The sequence below is a fragment of the Larus michahellis genome, chromosome 2 (assembly GCF_964199755.1).
Source record: "Larus michahellis chromosome 2, bLarMic1.1, whole genome shotgun sequence".
In the NCBI taxonomy this organism is placed as follows: domain Eukaryota; kingdom Metazoa; phylum Chordata; class Aves; order Charadriiformes; family Laridae; genus Larus; species Larus michahellis.
The window spans coordinates 85608943-85636872 of NC_133897.1; the positions used below are offsets into that span (position 1 = coordinate 85608943).

The 27930-nt window shown below is 38.5% G+C and overlaps 1 protein-coding gene across 2 annotated transcripts in view; it reads left to right on the plus strand.

Moving 5' to 3' along the window:
• The window catches only part of CDH12 (cadherin 12), a 574263-nt gene that overhangs the window by 439937 nt on the left and 106396 nt on the right, over positions 1-27930 (plus strand). For both annotated transcript variants that reach the window (XM_074576152.1, XM_074576153.1), the window contains one exon: positions 5028-5322. In XM_074576152.1, coding sequence (XP_074432253.1) covers positions 5028-5322 — 295 coding nt within the window. The remainder of the gene's footprint in view (positions 1-5027; positions 5323-27930) is intronic.

Sequence of the window (27930 nt, forward strand, 5' to 3'; positions counted from 1 at the left end):
TCTGTGTAGACCATAGAGCTCTTGCCAATAGAAAATGTGTGTAGAATAAGTATCTTTTTAAAGGGCAATGTTCCAAACAGAAAGTCATCTTAGATGCTTAGTATCAAAGGTTTCTCTAGGCTCATTTACACTCTCCTTTCCTGTAGTGGGCATCCCTGTTCCAACACACAGACTTTTTGCAGTAGACAACTGCCAAAATAGCTCTGTTTGCCATACAACAATGACGTTTTTGCTTTTCCTCAGTTTAGGACGTCATTCTGTGTTTGCAGTCTTAGGTAATACTGGATTTAACCAGCTATTTTGACTTCTCAGACAATTGTCATTGTGAATCTCACCCAAGAAAGAGCATGGGGAGGAGCTGGTGGCTACAGAGCAAACGGAGATACTTGGAAGTAGATACAGACAGAGGAAATAATGGAATAATGGAATAAGGTCCTAAAATATATTACATAATGAAAAATGTTGAAAATATACAGATAGGGGATGGATAACTTGTACTGTTGTGTATGCAAGGAAGAGTTAATAGCTTGGAACATTTATCAATGTTTTTAGTCCAGATATGCACTGCAATATAGCATTTAAATAGATCTACTAGCAATAAATAAATTGAACAGTGAATTTTTCTTCATCCTGTGAAACTGGCAATGGCAGAAGACTTAGAATCCTAAAATATATCACAGGATGAATATATCAATTTAGGGATGTTAAACATTCCTTGACGTTTAGAACTTTTTTTTTACTTCCTCCTCTTTTCTTTCTCTACCTTTTTTTTTTTTTTAATTGTGTATGGATGGGAAATTAAGAAAGGGAACCAGTCAATTCATAAAACAACTTTTCGGTGTCTGTATTGCTGTGATATTAAGATCACAGCAATCCTAGTGAATGTCATAGCCCTTGCTTTTGCACACTCTGTGAGGGTGTAGTGATTGCTTCATTTTAAGGCCAGACTATCTTGCAATTTGCTAAACTTCTTTTGCTTCTGATTTATTAATTCACAGACATTTCATTGTCTGTGAATTTACAAATTTGACTTTCCAAATCGTTGTAAGTTCATTAATGCAAACCATTGAAGTTTTTATAAAAGAGAAGATGTATAGTTGAGGATCAGATGCGTAGGATATTGAGGAGCAAACCAGCACCAAGGAGCAAATACTTCTGATCCACACTGCTACCATGTTGAATTTAGCTAGGGGTATACCGCACTTCTTGAAGTACATTAGCTAATGCATTTCTTGATCTTTCATGTGGTTTCATATGTAATATCAAATCATTTGTGCAGGTGTATGAATTCTTGAAGTGACATGGAGTTAATAACACCGAGTTAAGTCAGTGAGATCTTAATTTATTGCTAAAATACGAATAATCATACTGCTCGTTAGGAATTGGACATAACTATCTGAAGAACTGAATAAATAATTTCTCCCAGATGTGCTTGTAGTGAGTTGTTACCAACTTTTTCATCCTCTCTAAAGCAAACTAGCTTTCAGCTAGTTTTAGGCTGAAGCAGATTGCTAGATCACATGGACTTGTAGACTGATTCAGTCTGGCATCTGGTCTTGGATATGATTCAAGAACACTGTCATAGTTTCTGCATAGATTTACACAATGTATTTCACAATACTCTCCATCTTGTAATTCATACTTGATTTTTTTATCAGTCATTTCCTTTGCCATATGTGTTATTGTTTGCACACATTAGCAAGAATTGTGGGATGATATGTCTTTATCTGCCACCACAGAAAAATATTCATGATTTTCAGCACTAACAGAGTTTGCTGCAAGAAATCACTAATTTTACACTTGGGGCAGATTTACCCAAAGATCTGACACTAAACTCTGTGTTACTTAGGTAGTGAGAATAACAGCGTAGATTTGAGCAAAAGTAGAAATGATTCCCTCACATTTCCAAACCTTTGTGGCATTTTTAGTATTCAGGATTTGCAGAGAAAACATAACAGTAAGAAAAATCCATGTCAATACAATATTTTGTACCACCTTGTTGCAGTAAATTCAAGTAATTCTGAAATGTAAACACATTGAGGGAATTTTGTTAAGACTTGAGCACTTTTTCTCTTTCCCTGTAGTTTTGCTCAAATAGCAGAAGAGCAAAAATTAGAAAATAAGTACAAGCAAGAAGGAGAAATGGGATACAAAACCAAAACGACTGCTGGACACAGTGTCAGAAAAACTAGTCTCTCATAAATCTTCTGTAAGTTTTTCGGCACAAAAAATAAATGTCTTTTCTTCCAGTGCAATACAGCTTGTAACACATAAATCAAAGACACACTAGCAAGCACTTATTCTTTAGCCTAAACTGCTTTCTGAAAAATTTCAGGCATTGAAAGTCAGGATTATTTTCTAGTGTTGTGCAAGTCTCTCTGTCCTTGCATCTGAATCTCACTATTGTGTGCCTTTTATTGTTGGAGAATTTAGTTCATTTTAAATTCAATCAATCAGCTATTCCCCTACAGTTATTAGACACTTTGTAATGTTGAATTGCCCCACAAATTGCATAGCTCAATGTGGGTTACAAATAAGCATGCATTTGCACATTGTCCAGCAGTGACATCTAAGAAGCCTATATCAAAATCATCAGATTAGCATGATTTGATGAACAAATGCAATGTGACAGATCCCAGCTAATGCAAAGCAATACAACTCTGCTTGAATCAATGGAATAGTTCCTAGGTTATACTAGCTGAGGGATATTTGTGAAGCACAGTAAACACATCTATAACTGTATAATTGCTAATGCTGCCAGTTACAAAGCTTTTTTTGCTCCAATCCAGTTGAAAAAAGCTATGTTTATGCTTGTCTTTGTATTTCACTCTTTCTCTTAATAGCCCTTGTTTTGCTTTTTTCTCGTTATATTTTTTAACTTTTTACCCAGCTAGGGGAAGCAACCATAATTATTTCTCTCTAGTATAATCCAGGTGCTCGGATAACACATGCAGTTCAGCCTGATTTGTTACTAGTTGAACATGAACCCCTCGACTGGCAATCAGAAAGACACTCAACCACCTCAGCTTTAGTGCCACATCTGATGACAGGAGATGGGAATAGAGACAATATTCTTGGCATGCTTCCCTGTTTACAAATCCCTGCTTCAAGCCCACGTTCTTTTGCTCTGTGATATTCTTGCTTCCAGGAGTATGGAACAAGATAGACTTCACAATAAAGCCCAGACATACTTTATTTAATACAGGGACACAAGTAAGAAAATTGTGCAATTCCCTCTGTAAAGTTCTAACGTTTTTTTCTTTGAGCTTTCTCATAATCTTTTTGATTTTTTTTTTTTCATTCCATGTGTGTCTGTAAGCCTCTATATGATAATGGAAGGAAAATACTAAGTTTTAACTGAGCAAGGTATAATGGAACAGCAGGAAGCTTGTGAGCCACTTAAATTAAAATGATGAGGAAGAAATAGTCATTAATTATCTCAGGTTGCATTATCTTTTCATTTTGCAAGCAAGGAAATATTTAACACCCCAGGAGGAAAAGAATTAACTTCCTTTGAATCTTTCCACAGTGAACCAATGCTCAAGAAGCCAAATGCTTTACTTCGAACTGGAGAGATAATTTTAAATCATAGGCAGGGGGCAGCTAGATGAAAGATCAGAATCTAGTACATTCACTGAGCAGGAATGATGAGATGAAAAAGTAGACAAAGAAGAGACTATGTTCATGTTCTCTCTATCCCACAAACCATGACCTCTTCCACAGTTACAAGGACCTATTTTCAATTTCAAGGCAATAGCTATAAATGTTAATAATTGCCTTTACCTCTTTCTTTGTAGCTTAGCTTCTTGCCCCATTACCAAAACCATTTAGTTTCTCAGTAATTCATTTTCTACATAATCTCCTTTCATGTCCCATGTTTCCTCTATTGTGTTTCACCTTGGGCAGTACATCATGTAAATAAAGCCTATATCCATAATCGTTTTACTGTACTGCTTAAGGGAATTCACTCTTGAAGACTCCATTCCAATCCGTGTCCATTATAGCAGATCTCTTTAGCCCTCATTAGATGGGACAAGCAGGCAAATTTTTTAAAAGTTATTTCAGCATCAGTGATGTAACCTTGAGTATCTATTCAGAACTTTTAGAGGTATTTAAAGGATGAGTATGAAACAGATAAAGGCATCTGAGAAAGAAGTTCATCATACTGTATTTCGTTTTCAAAAATCCTTGCATTTGAAATGGTATTTAAGGCCACATTATGGTAGTATAGACACAGACCAAACGGACAAAAACTTGTATTCAAGTATTTTTTTCAAATTAGAAATAGAGATTTAACATGCTAACAGCCTGGAAAATGTATGTATTGGTATTTAAGGCAGAATCAATTGAGTTAAGGCAGAAATGATTGAATTCTGTATTCTTCCAACGAGCAAGACAACTCCTAGCTCCACACTGTCTGCAGCGTGACTGTCTCAGAAAGGACAGAAACAAACGATCAAATATTTGTGTAAAAGAGGTAGTACTTTCAGTTCTGTTTAGCATGTACCATAATTAAGAGGTATATATTGTCTTTTTTTAACCAGGTTTGTCTTTGAGTTTGGGTTTAGGATTCTGTCAAGCTTTTGTGTGTAAAATGAAAATTAGATAGTTCTCTTCTACTTCTCTGGAATCCAAACGCCTGTGAAAGCTTTTGGTACTCTCTCATGTCATCTCATGTTTGATGTGGTTATTGGTGGTTTTCCATCCTTAGTCTTAAATTTCAGTTTATAACAAATCCAAAGCCCTGCTTCATTGCAGTTTTAGTAGTGAACAGTATTCATGGGAAAAAGCAGGTAGAATTTTGAAATTATCTCTGTGCTGGGTACTAGCTGGAGGTAAAAATATTACATAACAATGTTACCCACATTTTTTCCGAGCACTTAGAGGCAGTTAAGGAGTTATGAAATTGGTTCCTCTGGTACATTAAGACAAATAAATAAAAATAATAATTGCCTGCAAGCTTAGAAAAAGCCACTAATGTTCTTTTCCTCCTTCTTTTTTTCTTTTTTTTTTTTTTAATTCTCAAGCTCCATTCTGACTTGGACAAGGGAGTGGGCACTGTTAAATATACACTTTCAGGAGATGGTGCCGGCACGGTTTTTACCATTGATGAGACCACAGGAGACATTCATGCCATAAGGAGCCTAGATCGAGAAGAAAAACCTTTCTACACCCTCCGGGCTCAGGCTGTGGATGTTGACACCAAGAAACCACTAGAGCCGGAATCAGAATTCATCATCAAAGTGCAGGACATTAATGATAATGAGCCAAAGTTCCTGGATGGACCTTATGTTGCCAGTGTCCCAGAAATGTCTCCAGTGGGTGAGTAAGAAGCTTTAAACACTTGATAACTAATTGCATATTACTTAATTGTCTCAACGTGCATTTCCTGCTGAGGAAAGAAAGAGAAAGCTGAAATGAAAATATAACTTCTAAAACTCATTATTAGAAATGTCTCGCTCTGTGCTTAGAAATGTACAGATTACAGTTTTGTTTTAGCTTTATTTGCTTATTTAGAAACTCATTCTCCTGCAAAATGAGTGCTTGTGACTTTAAGTCTCTGAGGATGGGAGGAGAAAAAAAAAATTATGTACAAGACAGGTGTGCTAAGGTCCAGGGGTTCTGAGGACCCTCAAGCCTGTTATTTCACAGGATGAAGTGCGTTCCCCTTGCTTTCTAGTTAACGTTGACTGTTTGCTGTACAGAATTAGGTGGTACAACAGCATCTTGCCAATTACTGTTCTTGTCTTTGTGGCTGTTAAATAGCATTTGCATGATCTCCTAATTATGAATAAGGGAACAATTCTTTATCCAAGTCCTTCTGCACTGTGGGTGCTGAAAATAGCACTTGCCCTCACCTGGCTCTCCACAATGCAAGAACGGGAGTCAGAGAGGCCCATCAAGACTGGCTTAAGGTCTCAAAAATCTAATGCCCAAGAAAATATTGAGTGCTTTGGATTTGTAATTCAAAAAAAAGAGAAGACTGACTGGAAACATGGTAAGTTTTCAAAAAGCTAGTATACAAGGGACACAATAATTTTCTCTCCAACGAAGATGGACTCTAGCAAGGATACTGAAGCACTGGAATAGGTTTTTGTTTGAAGAATTTTCACAACACAACGGGCGGTTGCCAGGAAAGACATAAAGAGCATTGATCCTGCTTTGGAGCAGGAGAATAGACTAAATGGGCCCGTCGGGTCTCTGCCTGGTGGCTGATTCTGCAGTGGTTCTGAGGAGTGTGTGCAACACAAGCACACCGCTTGTGCCCTGCTGCCAGATGGTGCTTTGGGCTTCCCTGCGGGCACCAGAAATGAATTCATTCTGGGCTGGGAGGCCCTTAACTTCCCAGTGCTAGTTTCAGCTTATTGCCATTTTCTCTCCTGAGTTGTCTTTTCCCAGTACTTCACAAGCCAGTACTAGTAGTTTAATGCTCCCTGTAGTTGCTAACAGTTGCAGAAGTTTTCTGACTCTGAAACATGCAGGGGGATACTGTTGCTCATTCAGCTATGCAGCTCAGATGGTGATGTTTTGAAAGACAATCTGGGAGGCAACTAGCTATCTACACAAGTTGCTATATGGAATTAATGAGGTAGTATTTTAAATTTTTCGATAAAGAGTGGTAGAATATAGTAAAATGTGATTTGAGTAGACATATGGAGATGATCACATTGGTCTCATACACGTGTAGAGACAAGTTCACTATAGTCATCTATAGAGGTGCATCTATAGATTCACTATATAGGTGCACTATTGTTGTTGAGATGTAACTGAGTATGCTGTGTCATGCATACAGCATTTTAAAATAAATGCTTTTAAATTTATTCTCCTTTGGAAAAACAGACGAAGATGCCATGACAAAAATGCATCCTCCTCATCTTCACTTCATTCAGTCACATTCACTACTTCTAGAAGATTTATTCATAACAGTTTTTATTTTCCTCTATAAAAAAAATAAAAGATGGATGAAAATTGATCAGAAAAGACAAGGCAAGGCAATAGTGCCCTAAGTGGAGGCCTAAACTGCAATTAGCGGTTACTAAAGCAGATAACAGTTTTTGCTATTGGGTTGTCTTGCAGCAAAAATATCCAAAATTGCCTTCTGTCGTCTGCGATGTGCCAGGAGATTGTGCCTTCTCCGATGTAGGTCTCTCCTCTCTCTTGCTCTCTTTTATCCATGCTTTTGCTACCTTATGCAAGCATAGATTTCTCAGAGGATCTAAAACTACTGCTCCCTATCATCAGTACCATTTAGTTGCACCTACAGAGATGCCTAGACCTTCCACTGCCTGAAGCTGACATTGAAAATCACTTTGATTTTTTAGCTGGTGCAGCATATGGTTGTCTTGGCTTCGGCAAAAACCCTGATGAACTCTTCCTCTTATCTGTTTTTTTGCACTTTCATTTTCTAGTTGCCAGTTTTCAATTCCCAAATGTCCTAAACTTCACTTACTATATTTTTGCAACACTATTTATTATGAACTGCACCCAGGCACGCTGTTTGCATTGTGAGAAATGCACTGCAACATGACTTTTTTTCCCGCTTACTGGTCGTTTCTATAAGCCTGACAAGGCTGTTGTGTGACACTCATATCCAGAGGTTTACTCAGTTTGGTAGTTTATCCTAAGGTTATTGGTAATAATGAGCAAAATGTGGATGCCAGAGTTCATGTTGAAAGGGGAATAGAGGGGTAGAGAAGTAGCTAATAAAATCCTGAAAACTTTAAACTCAATATAAACACACAGTATATACTCCATTTGGACAGTGAAATAAAGCAAATTGTATAAAACACCCTTGAGGTACCACAGTCCGCAGCCATAAGAGAGGATTGTGTGGGGCTGGGAAATGTTGGGAAGAAAAGTGTCCTTCAGACCCTTTACACGCATTTTAGAAATTTTCATGGCTGCACTGTTTTCAGTTTTATAACATCTCTGACCTTTGTACTAATTGCCGTCGCGGAAGCTTTGTTGGCTGAAAAAATGCCGTAACATTCATCCCCGGATTCAGAGTTCCGGTCACAGCGTTATAATAAAATTGCATGTCAACTTGATCTTGGACCTTGGTGATTTTTTTCCTGTAAAAGGTACAAAAAGGTGGAAATTTGTACGATTCTCAATACCTGGTTTTATGCACATATATATGATTTAGACATATCTGTCATATCCCAGTTTTCCATGGTAGATTTTCTAAGAACGTTTTTGTGCTATTTTCCGTGCACGTTTTAGGTGGAAATTTATTTTTTTCCATTCAAATTCACTTTGAGGTTACGTTAAAGTTTCTTCTACAGTTTTTGTACACTGGGGTTTGTTTGATTTTCCCTCTAATCAATACCACTCCTTAAAAACGATTATGGTAGTGCATGTCTTTTAGCCTTCTCTGAAGAAGAGATAATTTTAGGTTTGCCATTTTTACTTGGTGGTGTGTTCCTTACTGGGAGCCAAATTCTTGCATACGCTTTTTGCTAAGAAAAAAATGTCAGCAGGATGTTTACTGTGTTCTAAAACTCTAATTTAAGCCTGCTACAAACTAGGACGCCTGCCTGTTTTATGTCAAAGGCTTGAATGGCCAGCTAGCCTCTGGCCAGCTAGCATACGTGCACTGTGCTCTGCTGATGTACGCTGGAGAGGACAGTCGACCACACATTTAAACAAAACAGATCCTCTCTTGAAAAGCCCCTTGGTTATCGAGTGGTGTAACACGCAGGCTACGGTACCCATCTATGACTTCCATTATTCCTGATACTTTTTAAAGTGTGCGTAGTTTCTGTATTGCTGCGGAAGGATGTTGGTACCTCCAAAGCTGACAGGGTGATGTTCACATAATAAACAGGGTGCAGAAAACTTTATGGTGAAGAATTTATTTTGGGAAGGACAATGACGTGAAATTCCCTGCAGAGAAACTCAGCAGATGAAGTCAGATTACAACGCAGAACTAGTATTTTAAGAACAGAGATTGCTATTCTGTTATCCTGTGCCTAATAAGAGACATGTAAGAGCTTAAGGGCTGGACTCGTAACGTATTTTTCTGATATGGCATTGGTTTTATCAATATCTTTATTTGAAAATATTGTCTTCATTTAATAAGAGTTCCAAAATGTAGAACGAACCAGAAATTTATGTATGAAGACTGAAAACAGGGCTGTAATTTCCCCATTTGTAAGTTAGTATTAGCAAAATGTGTTGTTCTTAAGTATCGTTTAATCAACTCTGTTGTTGCTTCTGGCAGCTGTGCCAGCTTTTGTTGCAATATAGCTCACGTAAACATGCAAATATATGGTGAGTTTAAACCAAGGTTCTCCCCTTATTAAAGCTATTAGTCCAGATGACTGAGAGTAGGGACATACTAGCGTTAAACACACATTCAAGGAAAGATCTTATTATACATTTTTATATATTTATACATAAAAATGTGCACAGAAATGCATCTGCATCTCTCATACAATTCTTTTACTGACTGTGCTGATTTTAACTGCTCATATGTATTACATGTGACACATTTGTAACCTCCACTGTCACAGTCTCCTAATTGTTCCTCTGTGCTTATAGACAGACCAGCAAGGGCTGTACTAAACCCATCAATTCCATAACATACAGATTCCATATGTACTTTCCTAGGCAATTTCCTTTCATACCTTTCCGCTAGATTGACTCTTTATTGCTTAGGGGGGCTCTAAAAATTCCAGATCACCGTGGCAATTATTCTGCCTTTTTGGTTATTAATTAATGAGTAATGGAATGTGTTCACATTAAATAGCTGTATTACTGATTAGGTTTGAATATTCTATTTGAAACTGCCTCAGTTGTAACACTACGTTGTAACACTAAAATGGTCAATGATACTAGAAAGTTGATATCAGGTTATTTTTACTGTGTATCCTCCGTGGTGCAAGACAGCTACTTGAAGAGTGTTATGGATTTGCTTCCCATGTTACTGACAGCCTAAAAATCATCTCTATAAATTTTCTGGCAGTTTTCCATATGAAGTGAATATTTAATTGGGTTATATTTAAACACTGGCTTGTACTTATACATTGACTTGTATTTATACATTGACAAAAGCTTATTTTTATATATATATATACACATACACACACATTCACAAATGTAACGTATGTTTAATATGTCCATCTATGTAGTTTTATGTGAAAGGATTAAAACGTGTAGAAAGCTAACCTGATGAACTGGTGGGCAGGAACCTGCGCTCCGATTGGGCATAGCTTAGTACCGTGTGCTGGAGTTTAGCCTGAAGCTTACACTGAGCAGAGGCTGGGGAGGGAAGGATTATAAAGCATTGGAGCAAATACTGAGCGATCCCTCCCTTGATATAGATTCCTAGCTTCTGGCGACATATTTTTAAGGAGTTCCAAAAGTGTATGCGGGCTGTTGCGGAAGATAATACTTTAGGAATCCGTAGAGGCCAGAGATATTTTTGAATCGTATTACACATGCTCCTGGAGAGATAACTGGCAATGTAATCTGTCAGGCCCTGGCTGCAGTTCCTCCATCTCTGCCCTGGTCTCCATGCTTTTTTCTGGTGTTATCAAGTCCTTAGAGACAATGATGGGAATTGGATGTTGTATTCAAGATACAAATATCTTGAATAGTCTTGTTTATTCCCTTTTCCTTATCTAATCATTCCCATCAGGCATTTTCCCTTTTTTGTCCACTGTTGATCATTGAGATTAAAACTTTGGAGGATTTTCCACAGTGATCCCACGGTCAAGAGTTAATAGGTAACCGAGCTACAACCCACCTCTGTGAAAATACTGATAGGGTATTTTTTTCCCATGCCTCTTACTTTGTATTTCTCAGTGTGAAATCCCCTATCCCCAGTTACTTGTTATGTTAAGATTCCCCTGTAACACTTTGCAGCCAAGCTTTCATTTTGTCAAGCTGTCACCTGCTTATATATTCTCTTTTACTGGCAACCTATGAGTTCAGATCCAAGTGAGATGCCAGTGGAAACCCACCTCTTATATAGACTGGCAATTTATTCCTACCATTTGATTTCTATTTTTATTTGGATGTTATCTTAGAAAAGGCTGTTCTCTCTTAATCTATTTTTGGGGGGATTTGGTTTGGTTTGGTTTGGTTTTTTTAAGAACATTTGCTTAGGAACCTTGCTGAAATCTCTTTTGAAATATAGATACTGTTTATCTATGCAAGTAATCTAGAGCTATATACTCACTGATTCACCCAATGGTTTTAACAGGTTTTGTGAAGGGTGGCTTTCCTTCACAAAACTGTATTGACTCTCCCCCCTTACAGGGTCATAGCCACATGTCCTCTAATCTGGTACTTTATTACAGAGTGTACAAATTTGTCCATTGCCTGGGTCAGACCCAGTGCCCTAGGTCATACAGACCACTTTTCAGAAAAATTCATGTCCCGTCACTGCCTTTCAGTTCTTTATCCTGGGGCTATCTCAGGTGGGAGTTTACCCATCACAATTAATGTTTCAGCGGTTTCTCACTTAGAAATGCTTTCTTAAGTATGGATCTTTGGGTTTTGATTCTTTTTTTTTTTTGGTTGTAAAAAGAAATAGGCACTGCACTGATCATCAGACTAGGTTTTAGAGCCACTAGAGGGAAAGGTTAGTTTTAAGTGAGAAGCCAAAGGAAAGGCAGGTTATGTCTGCTTAGCATTTTGTCAAAGAGTGTTTTCCCATGTATAAGGGGCATTGCACAAAAATACAAAACAAAACAAAACAAAAAATTTAAAAAAAACACTGAGATGTTGAGAGAAAATTACAAGGCAGTAAATGCTTTTGAAACAAAAGTGTTTCTTGACACGATGATAGATCACTAGGCAACCTAGGCAGCTTCAACCACTGTGAGAAACCTTACATAGAAAACCCTTTTAGATCAAAAGGGAGAAAGAAAACAATGCAGAGAATCAAGGCTTGCTTGGTTAAAGAATTGTGGCTATTGTCATACTCACTGCGACTTCCATTTCATACACCCTGTCTCTTGAAAAATGTCAGCAAAACAAGAAAATTTGGCAGATACTGTTAGCTGGGAGAATCTATGTGAAATGAAAGCTGTGACAGACAGGACCCTAAAAACATGCACACAGCGAAATGGCTGAGGAGCCTTTGCTGTTAAAAAAGTGAGATGCTGGATAAATGTTTTCTGCTAGCTGGTTTCACAGTCGCAAAATGTCAGTGTCAGTGCCAGTGCCGAATTCATGCAAAGCATTTGAGTCTTACTTCATGTATATCCAGGCCTACTTTATTGTGTTCAACGGGAAGTGGTCAAAGTTAAAAACTCCTGTCACAGCAGATAAAACCATTATGTTCCTATCCACACTCTGACTTTAGTCCAGCTCAGTAGCATAAATCAAGTATCGTTTTATATTTCATCACAACCAAGTCTCTTGATGCAGACCCCTCTGTTAGGTTAATCAACACTTTCGTTATTAAAATTAATCTATTTGGGTTTGCTCCAAATGCAAATGTCGATCATTTAAATGGTGCTGAATAATAATTAAAGTTTTAATTCTTTTGGCATATATTGGCCAATGGTTTGGGTCAGAAGGGACCTTAAAGATCATCTAGTTCCAACCCCCCTGCCATGGGCTGGGACACCTCCCACTAGACCAGGCTGCTCAAAGCCCCATCCAGCCTGGCCTTGAACACTCCCAGGGATGGGGCATCCACAGCTTCTCTGGGCAACCTGTTCCAGTGCCTCACCACCCTCACAGTAAAGAATTTCTTCCTAATATCTAATGTAAATCTCCCCTCTTTCAGTTTAAAACCATTACCCCTTGTCCTATCGCCCCCTTTAGGTATTATTTTTTTGTCAATGATACTATTGCTGAGGGAATGGTATTGGCATGTCTTAGTGTAGTATTGAGAGATGTAGGAATTGTTTTTATACAGGCACATAGCATCTCTAAGCATAAAACATTTTGTATTGATGGTTGTTTTAGTAGCCACTGATCAGCTGTAAATGTTAAAAATTCACAAGAAGTTGCTTTTTCCTTACCACAAAATGACTCTGAACATTAAATATCTTTTCAGTAAGAGTTGTTCTTTTGGCCACCAAGTGGTTTTAAACATTAAACATATTTTAAAAGTATTACTGCTCTCAGCCACTGGGTGACTGTAAACATTAAATATGTTTTATAAAAGCTGCTTTTCAAGCTCCTGCCTGCATGGCTATGAACATCATTTTTCTTTAAACTTGCTTTCCAGCCACTGAGCTATTTTTTTCTTATAAGCTCAGTTCTATTTATAATTTTTCACAGACGAAACAAGTGCAAGGTGTCACTGGCACAAGGCAGCTCTTCGTTTATGACAAGTAATCGTGTCCTAGCCATCTTCTCATAAAGACACTGCAGGTAATGAGGCCAAAATTAAAATGGAATTTTACAGATATTTTGCATGGACAGTGTGTGCATATCTAGGGTCCTTCTCCCCCATTTTTGTGTATAATTCTGCAGTAAACCAAAATAATAAAAGCAGACATGAGTGATATTTTATACTAAGATAACTGGTCTAAGAAGTCAGTTACTGTTGGATTCTGTAAATCAATCAAGTCATCATCAACCCTAGAGGAGGACAAAACAGAAGGCAAAATAGTCACAAGATTGCTGAGCAAGTGGGAGTCACTAAACCAAATATGATTAAGGGCTTTAATTCTGTGTGCAGAAATAACTCCATGTGGCAAATTAGATGTAATCCTAGGAAGGCCTGGAGGGATAAGAAAAGTGTTCATGAGAATCTGGCTTAACAAGAGCTAAGAGAAAAAAATCACCGATCACAAATATTCTGTTAAGGACAAATTATTCTGTTTAGAGAATCCCATAAGGCTTAGAGTCTACAGCAAAGACATGGCAGGTAAAAATAATACCTTAGGGGGAAAAAAATCTACATAAAACAGAGGTCTAAAAATATCTACAGAATAAGGAACAGCACATACTGGAGTATCTTTAAGTGGCACGTCAGCCAATTAGTAAGTGTAATGGTCTGTCGACCTTGGATTTAATGAATCCTAGATGCTAAACATTTCTCCTTATTTGATGTAAGGAACGGCATAGATGGGCAATCCAGCCCAATGTCTATCCCATACATTGTAGGTTCTTCCTAACTAAGGAACCATTAAAGATCTTATGGGAACATGAGCCTGGTGTCCCTCCAGCCTTTAATCAACACGGGTCCCAACAGACCTGATTGAAACCTTTCCACAAAAGCCATTTTTGCTAAGTTTCTGTAGAACTGAAAGGTGCAAACATGTAATACTGTCAAAACTTGTTATGAAAAACCAGATGGCTGTCTGATGAGTCATCCCCCAGGTTAACTGGTGACTGACAAATTAAACAGGCGGTTCCCAAATTAGTAGAGAAGCATTCTTTATATCAACCTGACAAGCCAAGCACTGGCTGGCTGGGAACCCGTAGGCCAGGCAGCCTTCTCTGGAGCTGGGAACCTGGCAGGTTTGTCTGTTCCCTGATTTCTCTGCCATACAGTTGATGACAAGGAAAGTTGCCATGCTTCCCAGACAAGCTAGTCAGCCTGCAAACTGAACTGGTCATAACTACATAGGAAAAAGATCAATGGAAATGAAACAAACTGTCCTCTTTGCTAAAAACTCAGCAGTGCTGATGTTGTTCTCTGGAGTTTTTCTGGAGTGAAGCAGGATGAAGTGAAAGGCCAAAACTATCTGAAATGTCCCAGTAAAGCAATATTCCACTGTCTAGACATCCTTACTTGCCAGTTATGGGGACCTGTTGTGCAGAAACCAGCAGTAAAAGTGAAATCATTGAGGGTTAGAGAGGAGAAGACTGGATATAGAGATGGGTGCTGATTTCAGGCAGATGTGAAAGTAAAGAATGATAGAAGAGGAAGGGAGAAAGCTTTATAAACTCTACAGATACAAGCGTCCTTCAGCAAGGAGTGCCTGACACACCAACGTGCACCAGTTGTCGACAGAGAATGTTACAGAGGCCCACAGAGGTGTAATTTCAACTAACCACTTGCATCTTGGTACGCAATTGTTTACAACTGACGATTTTCACTGGAAATAATTGGTTGACTGCTAGTCATCCCATTGAGGCTAGCATGACGTTTTGGGGATAGAGATTCTAACTGGTAAAGGATAATATACATCCAGTAGTCAATCCAGTAATAACCAGGATAGGACATATACAGCTGGAGAGAATCTCAGTCACATCCTTCATCTTCCATCTGTGTTTATTGCTGTTAGTACAGCAAGCATCAGTTTTATCATTTGTTCTAATCTAAAGGAGTATCCTAACTTATTTGAAGCATAAGATAATTATGTAGCTAGGTTTCCTGTATTGTAGGAATATCACCTTAGAAGCCTGTCTATCCTCCTGTCTCTGTAAATGGCCAGAAGTAGAGGTTAGAAGAAAGTTAAACACACATTTAGGTAGATTATCATGTAACAGTCTATCTGGAGGTAGGTTTTATCCAAGCACACCTTACTTACTTATTTTTTAACTCTGTTGGTAGAGTTCACAATCATGTCAAATACTTCTCTAATCCCCATTTTGTTAGGTCTAGTGACCGTACATTCTTGAAATGGATCATGTCATTCTACAAAGCGTTTCCTTTTCCTAGTTTTAACATTTTTTGAATTTCAGTCTGGAAGATAAAAGGTGAATAGGAACAGATAATTTAGCTTCTGTATAGTCCTAACTACTGTATACATCTCTTATCATGTCCTGTCTATTTGTCTCATTTCTAAATTAAACAGATGAAATCTTTAAAGCCCTATGTGGAAAACTTTTCATGTCTCAAACACTTTCACTGCTTGCCTCTAAGGCCCCTTTATTTCTGCTGTCCTTTTAACGATAGGGCAACAGTAATCAATATTTTAACAGTCTTGAGAGAATTCAGATTAGAAAGATGCCTGAAGGGCAGGTTCAAGTGCTCAAGCCTGCAATTTATGGTCGTGCAATAAATGATACAGACACAGATGCTCAAATTATCAGCCCCACTTGCTACTTATTTGGTTCAGTAGCTCCAAATTCATCCACTTTTTCTTGCTGCCTTCACTCCGTATCACCTCATGCCTGAACACAAACCAAACCCTGCCAGACAGTTTTCAGCAGATGCTTGATAGTCCTGGGATTCTTTCATGGCTCTTGCATGTGATTCTGAATGAATCCTCTGTTCACAGATTTTAAGTCCTAAACCAATATTAATCACTGAGCATAATCCAGTGAGACATAGCACCTCGCTGTTCAAACAGCAGATGATCCTGTGTGCCTTCAAAAGATCATCCAGTTGCTAATACAATGCGGGGCCGGGGGGGGAAGTTTTCCTCTCATTGAGTAGAAAAAATAGCTTTACTATGATATATTAAAGAGCTGCATTTGATAGTTTTATTTGCAATACTGGTGGGGGCATAAGGAGAGGAACCGTCAACATTTGTGGAGGGGACACAGTGCCTGAACATATGTAAATTGCCGCTTTTATTTGCCACAACCCAGATTCAAACACTGGTGTACTAGGAATTGCTCCAACATAAAATAAGGGATAATCAGTTCCTACATCAGCTTTTCTTTGTAACAAATAAACAAAATCAAGTTCTAGCTTTTCCTTCTGAAGAAAACCTTTCATAAATGACCTGAAAGGTGTCAAGATGTCAGACTGCCTGCCTGAATCAAAAGATGACAGCAAGGCATCAGCTCCTTAAATTCCAAAATCCATAAGAAGCTGATAATTGAACTGGCAAGTTGTAAAGACGGAATCCTTTCTTTGAGCCACTGCACAGCAATAAGAGATCTCTGAACTGCTGATTTAAAGGAAAGATACAGGATAAGAACTGCACCAGCACATCCTACTGATTTACTGTAGAGCTGAAGTAGTGGCAGTTCGGTAATACTGATGCTGCAATCTGGGTGATTTATATTTTAGCCACCTTTATCAATTTGCTTTGGGTAGCACAAGAGGACAGTAACAGTGACGACAGGATAGGTTTTATGGCAGCGTAGTACAAGGGACTTCGGGATACTAACTCACCAGCTACCTTGCAGGGATGTCCTAATGGTTCATTTCCAGTGCTACTGTTACCCGGCCTGCCTACGTTAAAGCCCACCTGAGCCTCCCTGCCCACGTTGCAAATGTGGTTTATGATTTGAGTGTTGACTTAACTTGCGGACACAGTGTGTCAGTCATGTCGATACTGCTCTCATCAACAGTAGAGGTTTTAGACTTGTTAGTAGGATCTCATTACTGAATGTCATCAGCACATTCTCAGGACAGATTTGTAAAAGTAACTTGTCACTGAAAGATTTTTATAGGCATCTTGCGGGTTGGTTTTTTTTTTTCCTCGATATCACTAAGTGCAGGGCACGTAAATGGTTTTGAAAACCCTAGTCAGTCTTTAGTCTCCCAAACAGCTTTTAATAGCTTGAGCTGCACCACCAAGTTCCTCAAGCAATGCTGAGCATCCCTAATTTATAGGTACCTAAATTTTGCTGGCATATGTTGTAAATGTGAAACAAAATGTTCTGGAAATTTGTCAAGGTAGTCTGAGCAATATCTCCGGAGCCCAACCAGAACAGACACAGATCAAATTCAGCACGACTACAGTAGGTGATTTGGGGTATACCATGCAGGGTTAGATCTCCACATGGATTTATTTGTCTAATTCTACATGAAGTATCTCAGTACCTGCCTGAATCCGGAAAAAAGTAAATTTCTGTAAAATTGTTTCATGGGTGCCTAAAATGTCACCTAAGCCTGTCCCCAATCTGCTTACACACAGAACCATCTGAACTTTACACTGCTGAGCAGCTAGATGCCAATTAATGCCCAAGCGCTGTCAGAAATCATAAAGTAGATATACTTAATTCTTTGTCGGAAGCCAGTCAGTGCCATTTTCAGAGTTCAGAGTTACATCCCATGCAAAATGTGGCTGGAAGAGAGGTAACATGGGTTTGATTTTGCAGTGAGGGTGGTAGAAAACTCACACAAGATGCTGCAGGCACAGTGTTAATCCTTTCCTTTTTTTAAAAACCCCTCCTCATGTTTTAACCACCAGGCCAGAGAGCCTTTCCTAGGCTCTCTCTCTTCTCCATTTTTTTGATTCGATGAATATTTAATGATCCTGTATAAAACAGATCAGCTTCCTTCTTCTTCAAGAGAGTGGTGGTCTGAGCATTCACTTAAGAGGTGGGAGGTAAGCATTCAACCACCATATAACAGAGGAGTGAGTTAAGTAGTCTGTAGCTCATGCATCCACTGGGCATTCAGGAAGGACCATCATCTGCTTCTGCATTTTGTCAGAAGAAGGTTACTTTAAGCTGTTAACACAGAAAAGGGTTCAAAACAGTTTTTATCACGTAAATACTTTCTGAGAGAGAAGGTATCTAGGATGCAACTTGTCTCATTGGTATTTCTTACAGACTACAGCACCATTTCCCTAACAAGCTCGCTTATTGCTAGGCATCGAAATAACACCAGGTAGAAAAAAACTGCGGCTGGGCATTTTGCAGTAGCTCTTTTTGTGATTCATGGCCTCAGTATCTCTGTGTTGTAGTTGTTGTGTATAAAAGCATTGTGTAATGTTACTTCTCTGTTTTATAGGTGTAGTCTTGAAGATGGTGAAAACTGAGAAGGAATATTCATTGCAGAGCTTGCTTCTTAATGCATATATATATTACCAGAACTGACAAACCACAGATGAGAGTGTACGTGCAAGGAAACTGATGGAAATTCACCTTAAAAAAATAATATGTCTTTTTTAATATGTTTGTGAAGGATTCAGGAAAAAAAAATAATATCTTCCAGTATTTTGTTTTGTTTTAATTTTGAAACAGGGTTGAAAATAGAATAGCTTGAGCAATTATAAGTAGAACTCTAGTTGCTCGATTCAAATGCCAGCTATAAAAATACTCCAGTTTATCTCAGTGATTACAACGAAGGTCCGGCTGTCTGACAATGAATTTATAGCTGTGTCCTGGTTTGAGGTAAAACAGAACCAATTTTGTGTTCAGTAATTTTGCTTTTCAGCTAAGCCTCTCCTAACTAACTGAACTCCCTGAAATTAGCAGCGTATTTTTTAAGAGAGTAGTCTGCTTCCAGAGTGATAAGACCTAACTGTTTATAACTTATACCAAGGAATGGTATGCAGAGAGGCTCTTTCTTATAATTATTACTATAGCAACTAAGGTCAGCTAGTTTTGTTATATGCCCGGTCGGAGAGTTGGAAGCAGAAAAGCGTAGAGGGGTCACACCTGTGGGGAGGAGCGGACAGGACAGGTGACCCAAAACTGACCAACAGGGTACTCCATCCCATCTGCTCCACGCTCAGTACAAAAAGTGAGGGATCAAAGGGTCAGCCCTCTTTCTTCAATGGCCAGCGTCCGAGGAGGACTTTGTCTGTTCACCTGCCTTTGATCCTCATCTGTGCGTTCCTGAATCCAGATCCAGAATCCAGTTCCTGTCCGTCACTGAGTCAAGTTTGGGACTTTCCCAGTGCCTGCCAGTGATGTGATCATCATCCTGGGAGCTTGATACATTTTTTTATATATTGTGTGTATTTTATTATTTTCTTTTTATTATTAATATTTTCCTTAAAGTAGTTTTATTTCTTTTTAAACTCATAAGTCTCTTGTCTCTCTCATCCTTCTCTCCCTGAAAGGAAATGCTCTCCCTTCTCTGAAGGGATGTAAAAGAGAGCATCTGTCATTCATTTTAGTGGCCAGCCCAGCCCAAACCATGACACTAGCCCACATATTTATTTTGTTTATTTATTTATTTTATTTGGAATTAGGATAGAGTTTTGTTTTGCAGATCTTACCACTCTTGATCTTTGGGGAAAATCAATACCTTGGATTGTAAATTAGAAATTTCAGAGGGAAGACAAAGAGTCCCTGAATATTGAGTACATTCCAATTTTAGATAGTTGATACGTAGGCCTGGTTTTGGATTTTAGCAGACGCAGATTCATCTGCAAAACAATAACACAACAGATGTTAAGCAAATATTTTGCTAAGAAATGTAAAACTTTTTTTAGGAGCTAAGCAATAAGTTGCAGGATATCTAGGCCATATTTAGGCATGTTTATTTCCAGCTTTGATATTTCATTAGTTCATCATTTTATGTATATCAAGGCTTGCCTATCTCACAGGTTTTAGAATTTATGAATAAACATAAAGAAGTTGGCGGGAGGGGGTGGCATAGAAAAGCAATTGTCTAGAACAGAATCCTCACTGCAGTCAAAGGAGGGTGAAACTGCACTTCAGCCTGGATAACAATCAAATATGGTCTGTCTTTACCATTTGAATTTTATCTTTCCTTAGTCTGGGGTTGGGTTTTTTTGTTTTGTTTTGTTGGTGGGTTTTTGGTTTTGGTTTGGTTTGTTGGTTTTTTTTGTTGGACAGTGGTACCAACTTAAAAATTGCTTTTTATCTGGTCTCCAGAGACAAGTGATTTTGATCATCAAAATAGAGAGAGAAATGCAAATCAGAGGAAAAAATTCCCAGAGCAGGCTCAGAATAACTCTAACAAGTAAATGATTCAAACTCTTATCTGGTAAGAATTGCAGAGTTTCTACCTTGATCATTTCAACAACATGAAGTACAGAGTTAGGCATTTTGTAGCATCCTTAACTAGAATTTTCTGTATCATGGCTGTGCCATACAAATATTGAAATACTTGTATTTATACATGTCTGTATGGGCACAATTCATTTGCATGTTGTACTGGTCTTTTTTGTCTTCTGCCTTGTTTAAAGAACATAATGCGTTGCTGTAACATTGAGGTATTAAAGAAGCCATTGAATAAGCTGCAAGAGTTTAGGATTAAAATTTAGAAAAAGAATGCTGTGACCTTGCTCAAGAGAGAGAAGGAGCACACTGAGGCAGCAGCAACTTTTTCCTTTCAATTTTGAAAACAGCCAAATTTGACGTCAGTGTCTGATTTTACTCTTTTTTTCTTTTAAAGTTCAGGTATTTTAATTAAGGAAATTATAATTTTTCAATGTGTTTCATTTTAAGATCCAGATTACGAGTGAAATGAGGGGAACGTGTATATATATATATAGAGAGAGAGAGAGGCATGTATGCCTTGACTGACATCAGGAGAAGGCTACGTTGTAGTCGCTGGTGTTTGCAAGGTGTTAACTTACTAAATGGCATGATGCCACAGAATTCTCAAATAAGAGAAATTCTTCTCAAAGAAGAATTTTTTAAAATGTTGTAATAAAGATTTGTCTGTCTGTAATGTAGTGATAGCAGGGAAAGGCAAATAAATGTTTTCTGCTTAGATTTTAGAGGTGGGAAAATGCACAGATAAGGAAAGTTACTGTGTTACAGCTTAGATTTTTCCTCAGAGCTTTCTGGCCACCAGTTATACCCCTAAATTTTTGGCTACAGATAAGGAACAGAAGAACATGATGAAGGAATGACCATGCATTTAAGTATTGAAACTACCTATTCTATTACTATATACCTTTCAGTCACTCCAATAATAAATCCCAATTACCTTTTTTTTGTGTATAATTAATTGGTCACATTGGTTTCATTACTTTTAAAAGGATTCTTTAACCATATGTCTAAGTGATTTGCTGAATAGTTATGTTGTTAAAGGTTTTTTTTCTTGAAGCCAGGCTTTCATTCATATTTTAGATAGCTCCAGGCATTGCTTACCCAAAATATTTGGGCCGTGGAGTGGTGTAATAGGATCCATGAGTGGATATGCTGATCTGGCCTGTTGTTCATCAGTTTACCCAGGGACGATTCTCCATGAAGAGAGAATAATTTCTCCTGACGCTGTTCGATCCATCTAAGCTTTTGACAGCACTTGAGCGTCAGGGAAGGGAGGAGGCAGAGCCACCCTGGGTGACAGGGGGAACTCAGGACAGGGAGGAAGAAGCTGGAAGGAAGTCTAAGAAAAAGACACCCTGCAGCCCTCATGCAGGCCAGGTTCAGTGCAGAGCTCCTGCTGAAACTGCTCAGAAGTCCTCTGAGAAAACGTCTGGGGAAATGAGATGTTTTGGATACATATAATTTCTATACCAGAAGGGCTGGGACGCTGCACTCATGAGAACCATGCAGATGGGAAGTGAGAATATCACGTAGGCTTCCGAGAGGTGTTTTTCAACATTAGATACATTAGCTTTTAAATACGTAGATAATAGGCAGAAAGGCATATATTTGGGCGTTTTCTTTGACATAGCCTAAAGCTGATGTGCCCCTGTGTTTCTGATATTGTCAACACATCTGTCTCAGGACATTTGAGCTCTCTCAAGTGATAACAGGCCGATGTACATCCAAGAGTGGGGCAGCTCTCCTTGGTGACTGGTATAAGTTTCACAGGTCATGCACACTTGTTTTTTCCCTTCACACATCATGGTAGCAAATACTTAATCCTTGCCATAAAGTTTGTCTGATAGAGAATAACAAATACTGTTTTCACTGTTAGAAATACCTTCATTTTTATGATCAGGAAGATAAACCACAGGCATGCCTTTAAAATCCAATCTATACTATATGCTCATCTATACTGTACTCCGTCTCATCCAAACAAGACAGATAAAATGGCGTATTGAATTATTTCTCTTGGTACCAATATTTAATCTTAACTGTTTGATACCTGGATATGTGTTTACTTTCTAACATCTGGGGGAAAAAAATGGGAATCCCGGTTGTTCAATTTTTTCTCACTTGTTCATGGGTACCTGAGCTACACTGTATTTTTACAGCTTAGCAGATGAAGGGTCTGACACTGTATTCCAATTTGCAGAACACCAGAAGTTATCTAGTGAAAGTCTGCTGTCATGAACTAATACATTCCATGGCAATTTCCAAATTTTTCATTCAAAACAGAATCTGACAGGATTTCTGTTTTAAGGTAAAACAATGTCATAGTTACAGAACTGCAACTATATTCCCACATGCAGAAATAGATAAACTCAAGCTCTTAGATAGATTTATGAATCTGGGCAACTCAGAACCTCATTCTTCTTCTTGGCTGTTTTTCTCCCTAATCTCCCATCCGCATTTAGGGACTCCCTTCTGACAATGAAGTAGTGCTGCAATATGAGAAATGGAGTCTAGCCAGAACTCCCAGGCCTATATTAATTTTGTTTATTTATTTTGTTTGCGGTTCTATATTTTGTTTCTCCAATTCCACGAGAAATAGGATCTTATCTGTGCAAAAGCACTTTTTTTGCGGTTTACCTAATGGAAACAAAAAAATCTCATTTTCTGAGAAAGCTCACCATATTTTTAGAAGGAACAGGATTCTTCTGATCTGGAGAATTTTGTGAGACTAGCTGTTGTAAAACCAAGAGGAGTACTGCATGTGCGTATTGTGAGAGTACAATTGGAAAAGTTGCCAAGATCTTCTCTTTCATTAGGCTGATGGATTTACGTGAACTTCTTTACAGATGTTCACATCAGTTCTGAACGTTTTTCCACTGTCTTTGTAAATTAGTTCTGCATTCAGCAAATTCCCAAGTATTCCTACAGATCTTATGCCCCAATTCAGCAAAGAAATGTATCATTTAATCTTAGAATATTGAATTCAAGCATATTGAAATACTTTAAAACAGATTTAAGGCATGCAGCTTTTCATTTTAAACTACTGCTTGTCTAAATATCCATACTATATGTAGAATAGGAGATGACCCATACTGATTACATGCTTATTAAACTCAGAATACTGAGGAAAATTCTGCTAGTAGTATTTAAGATAAGAGTGAAATAATATAAGCATGCGAGACATTTGCTGTCAGAGCTCTTTGTCTTAAGGGATATTTCCTCGCCTGTATTTTAGTACAATGCAACTTTCAATTACGCATTATGGTGACATACAACATTCAGTGTTTTTTATCTTTTTTTGACCACAGGCCATATGAAAGGCTAATGACCTTTAAAGATGGGGTGTTTTTTCATACACTTACTTAGGTTTTTTTGAGAAGATGCTCACTGCACCTTTCTTTTGCATTTATACAATAGGAAATGGCATGTCACACTTTGGTAATGTACAATAGATTCGCTTTTGCCACTACTCCCTTTCCTAAACTAGATCTTTAACTTGTGAGCAGAAATTTCATTTTCCTTTATTTTATTTTCCCCATCTGGGGACCACGCTCTGACGTTGTATTTTCTTGTTTCACAAATCTCATGTTTTGAAAAATGTATGCTGGTGTCCTGAAGAGTCATCAGGACCTAATCTTAATGGTGAGTCAGAGATATGTGTAAAAACCATTCACCTTTATTTTAATATTTCTTTTTGTACTATCAAAATTAAAAAAGCTATGACACAGAAATATGTCTGTACTAGCAACAGTTTTTTCTTAGTTCACTGACCTGCGAGATTAGGATGATGTAAAAAAATGATTCATTTTGGAATCAGAGCATGAAAGTTTCAAAACAAAATGCTTTCACCATTTTAAGTGTTATTTCAGAGAAGTTTGTGGTGAAGCAGTTCAGCACAAATTTTGAAATATCTTTGATTAAGCTGAACCTCGGTTTTTCAGTGATTTGTCTACCCTCCAAAATTCAAATAATGTTTAGGATTGTGTTCCCAAGGTCAAAACCCATTGCAAAGCCTTTTAAAGACTTTTTAAGGTTTGAAGTGTTTATAATAACAATCTTAGCTTAAGATCGATTATCTTTTGCGACGTGGCTTTTGCAAACTTCTGTGCAGACTCACTGTGCGCTAAGAACGCTAAGATCGGCTTGGCGGCTGCATGGGATGTGTTGTGCGTATCAAGATCTTTTTAACAGTAGAATTCCCAGCAGAAGTGTAAATAGCCTTTTATCCCAGATGTCGGTGTGCAAGAGGTATGTAGTTGCAGATCTGTACATATCGCTAAAATGTTCGTAAATATTTTTAGGATTTAGGGGTTTTTTCATAGACGTTTCCCAGTATTTTTCGCCTCCCTCACATGACAAATATCAGCAGATGAAAACGGGATTTCTTTTCCTCCAGAAGAGGGATAGAATTACACCCTTTTTTTCCATGCGCCTTGAGTATTTTAGAAGTACAAGCATAACTGAGTGGTTAGCAAGCCAATCCCTGTTTCATCTATGTGCCTCCAGTCCCAACCGGCTTAATGAGTTCCTGTGCTTGTCATTAGGCTGCTGAGCTCTGATCACCCTCGTGACACTGCGTGGATGCACTGTACAGTCAAAGCCGAGGCTGCTGATCTCCAACCGTCTTCAAATTTACTCACTACAGTGCCTTTCACTAATTCACAGTTTTATTAAGCTACCAGTAAGAACCTGAAAAATCACCTTTCTATGCCTGAAAACCCCACTGAGCCTGTAAAAGGCCAGTGATAATACTGAGAAGCTGCATTGAATTCTAATTGAAATGAGCCTAACCTGAAGGAGGAATGTATTTTTCTTCCGAAGACTATAGTTAATACTGCCATTGCTGTAGGTAAAAACTTCATTCGTATTTACGATTTGGTAATGGATTATGTTAGACTGTATTCAGATCACCTCTTATGCAGGGAAATTATAATGCTTGAATGCAAATGATTCAAGTAAAATGAAGTGAGCGATTCTCTGGCCAAGGGGACTGCAACTGGCCACAGCTCCTCCAGATGTTTACAGAGGACCTGTTCAGCTGTCCACGTCTGGTGTCAACCCAAAAGGTGAGCATCTGGAAGTGTCTATCACAGAATCACAGAACTTTTAAGAGTTGGAAGGGATCTCTAGAGATCATCTAGTCCAACTCCCCTGCCAAAGCAGGATTGCCTAGAGCACACTACACAGGACTGCATCCAGGCGGGTCTTGAAAGTCTCCAGGGAAGGGGACCCCACAACCCCCCTGGGCAGCCTGTTCCAGTGCTCTGTCACCCTCACCGTAAAGAAGTTTTTTCTCATATTTGATTGGAATTTCCTGTGTTCCAGCTTGTGCCCGTTACCCCTCGTCCTGTTACTGGGAACCACTGAAAAGAGTCTGGCTCCATCTTCCTTAAACCCACCCTCTAGATACTTGTAAACATTAAAAAGTCTCCTCACAGCTGGCTCCAGGCAATAGACGGAGGCCAAAGAGAAAGAATGTTGGAAGCCAGGCTGTGAAGCACCTCTCAGTCGGCTCCCCTTGGAGCTGTTCCCTCTGCTGTGCAAAGTGAAGGCCAGCCGGAGCGAGGAACCCCCGAGACATTGCCCGAAAGAGCCAGGCAATGGCAGGTATTTTGGAAGCAAAACATAACCGAAACTGCTCGGGTATAAACTTTGTGACGATATGTTATACCTATTGTGGTTCATGTTTTTAAAGGGCATGGCCTTTTTAACAAAAAGGCGGGGCTGATGGTGGCTTCATCAAGGACAGCAGTGAAAGTGACGAAACAGCTCTGCGGCTGGTGCTGTGCCATGAGCCAACCCGTGCCATGTACGTGGCTGGCCCAGATGGGGCTCCAGCAGACCCCAGCTCTTCCTTCTTGCAACGTGAAGAAGTTTTAGGACAATATCAGTAGGTAAAAAAGGCATCGAGCTCTCTGACATACAGTGGTTTTAGATCACCTCGTCTCCAAAAAAACTGAAGTCGCATCTGATTTTCACCATTATAAGTTATCTAAAGATGCCGGGTGTTGTCTTTCAGTCTGTGGAAAGCACTGTGCTATGCTAGGCAAGCACGATACTTTTGTGGGAAAGAAAAGCTTGAAAAAGAGAAAAATAGCATTTTTTCCCCTGATGCTGTACTATAATTTGTTTAACTTCTGAAAACAATCTTTAAAGGGATTTTTTGGCCAGATTGTGGGAAGCTAAACAGATAAGTTTTGTGTTAAATTTCACCTGAATATGATTTGAAATGGAGGTGATATTAAAACCTGAAAATAATAGCTTTAAAATGAAAAAAAAACTAACAAATGTCCAGAAAAAGAAAAAAGAAAAAAAAAAAAAGAAATCTATACCGCATCAGTCTAGAGTATGATGCATCAGAAGTATCAGTATGGGACCGCATGTGTTTATTACATCTCAGTGTGTTGTTTCACTGTCTTTGTACTTGCTGGTCTGTGTAATCATCGCTCCCGGTTGGATTTCATGTAAATTCCAAGTGCAAGCAATACTTAGCTCTTCTGGAAGCATTTTGCTGTGCAGAACTACCACACGAGGTGATACGATATTCCCATTGCTCAGTGGTCCTCTTGTTCTTTCAGCCTTATCTGTCAGCCCTTAGGGAATGAGGCGGCATCTGCTGTGGAGCTGTTTCTGTAATAGCTCTCTGAGAGCCTATTCCAGGTAGTCTCTAATTAGACACACCCAGATGGTGGGCACTGAGCAGATGTACTGCCAGCTTGGGGTGGATATGGAAGAAAGTTTTCTTTTGGCTCCCCATAGTTTGTCTTTCTAATGTTTCTTCTCAATTTTTCTTCGCAGCCATCAGTTGAAGCGTTGGGTTTTTTTTTTTTTTCACAATTCCTGAAATACGGAGCAAACTCAAGCACTCTAATTTTTATTGCAACTCTAATCTAAGGCACTAAACATTCACAGTGCTTGGTGTAGTTTGAAGCCTAGACATATCGAACTCATGTTACCCAAGTGCTGTCATGAACAAGCCTGCTCATTTGTGCTTTGATACAGAATCTTTATCAGCAATTAAGATTTTGTTCTTGGAAACTAATTAACAATTATGTTCACGCTGCCAGAGACATAAGTAAGCACACTCAATCATGTCTATGTTGCCAGCCTTGCAGATCAAATGAATGTAACTAGCTGGAATAGAGTCTGATGTTTTCAGGCACATGAGTAAACACAAGAAGCAGATCTCCAGAGTGAGAAACACTTATTTTCTGACAGATTCTTTTCACAGTAGAACCATACTTTAAGTGTTTAGCCACATCTGACACTGAAAAGATTTCAAGGCAGAATACTTACTTACTTACCCAGGAATTCGACCATCATGTTCACGGTGCAGTGCTCCATGCTTCATTTGCCATTAATGTTGATGTATTTTTCACAGTATTTGAGAATTCAAGAATATGATAATTTTAA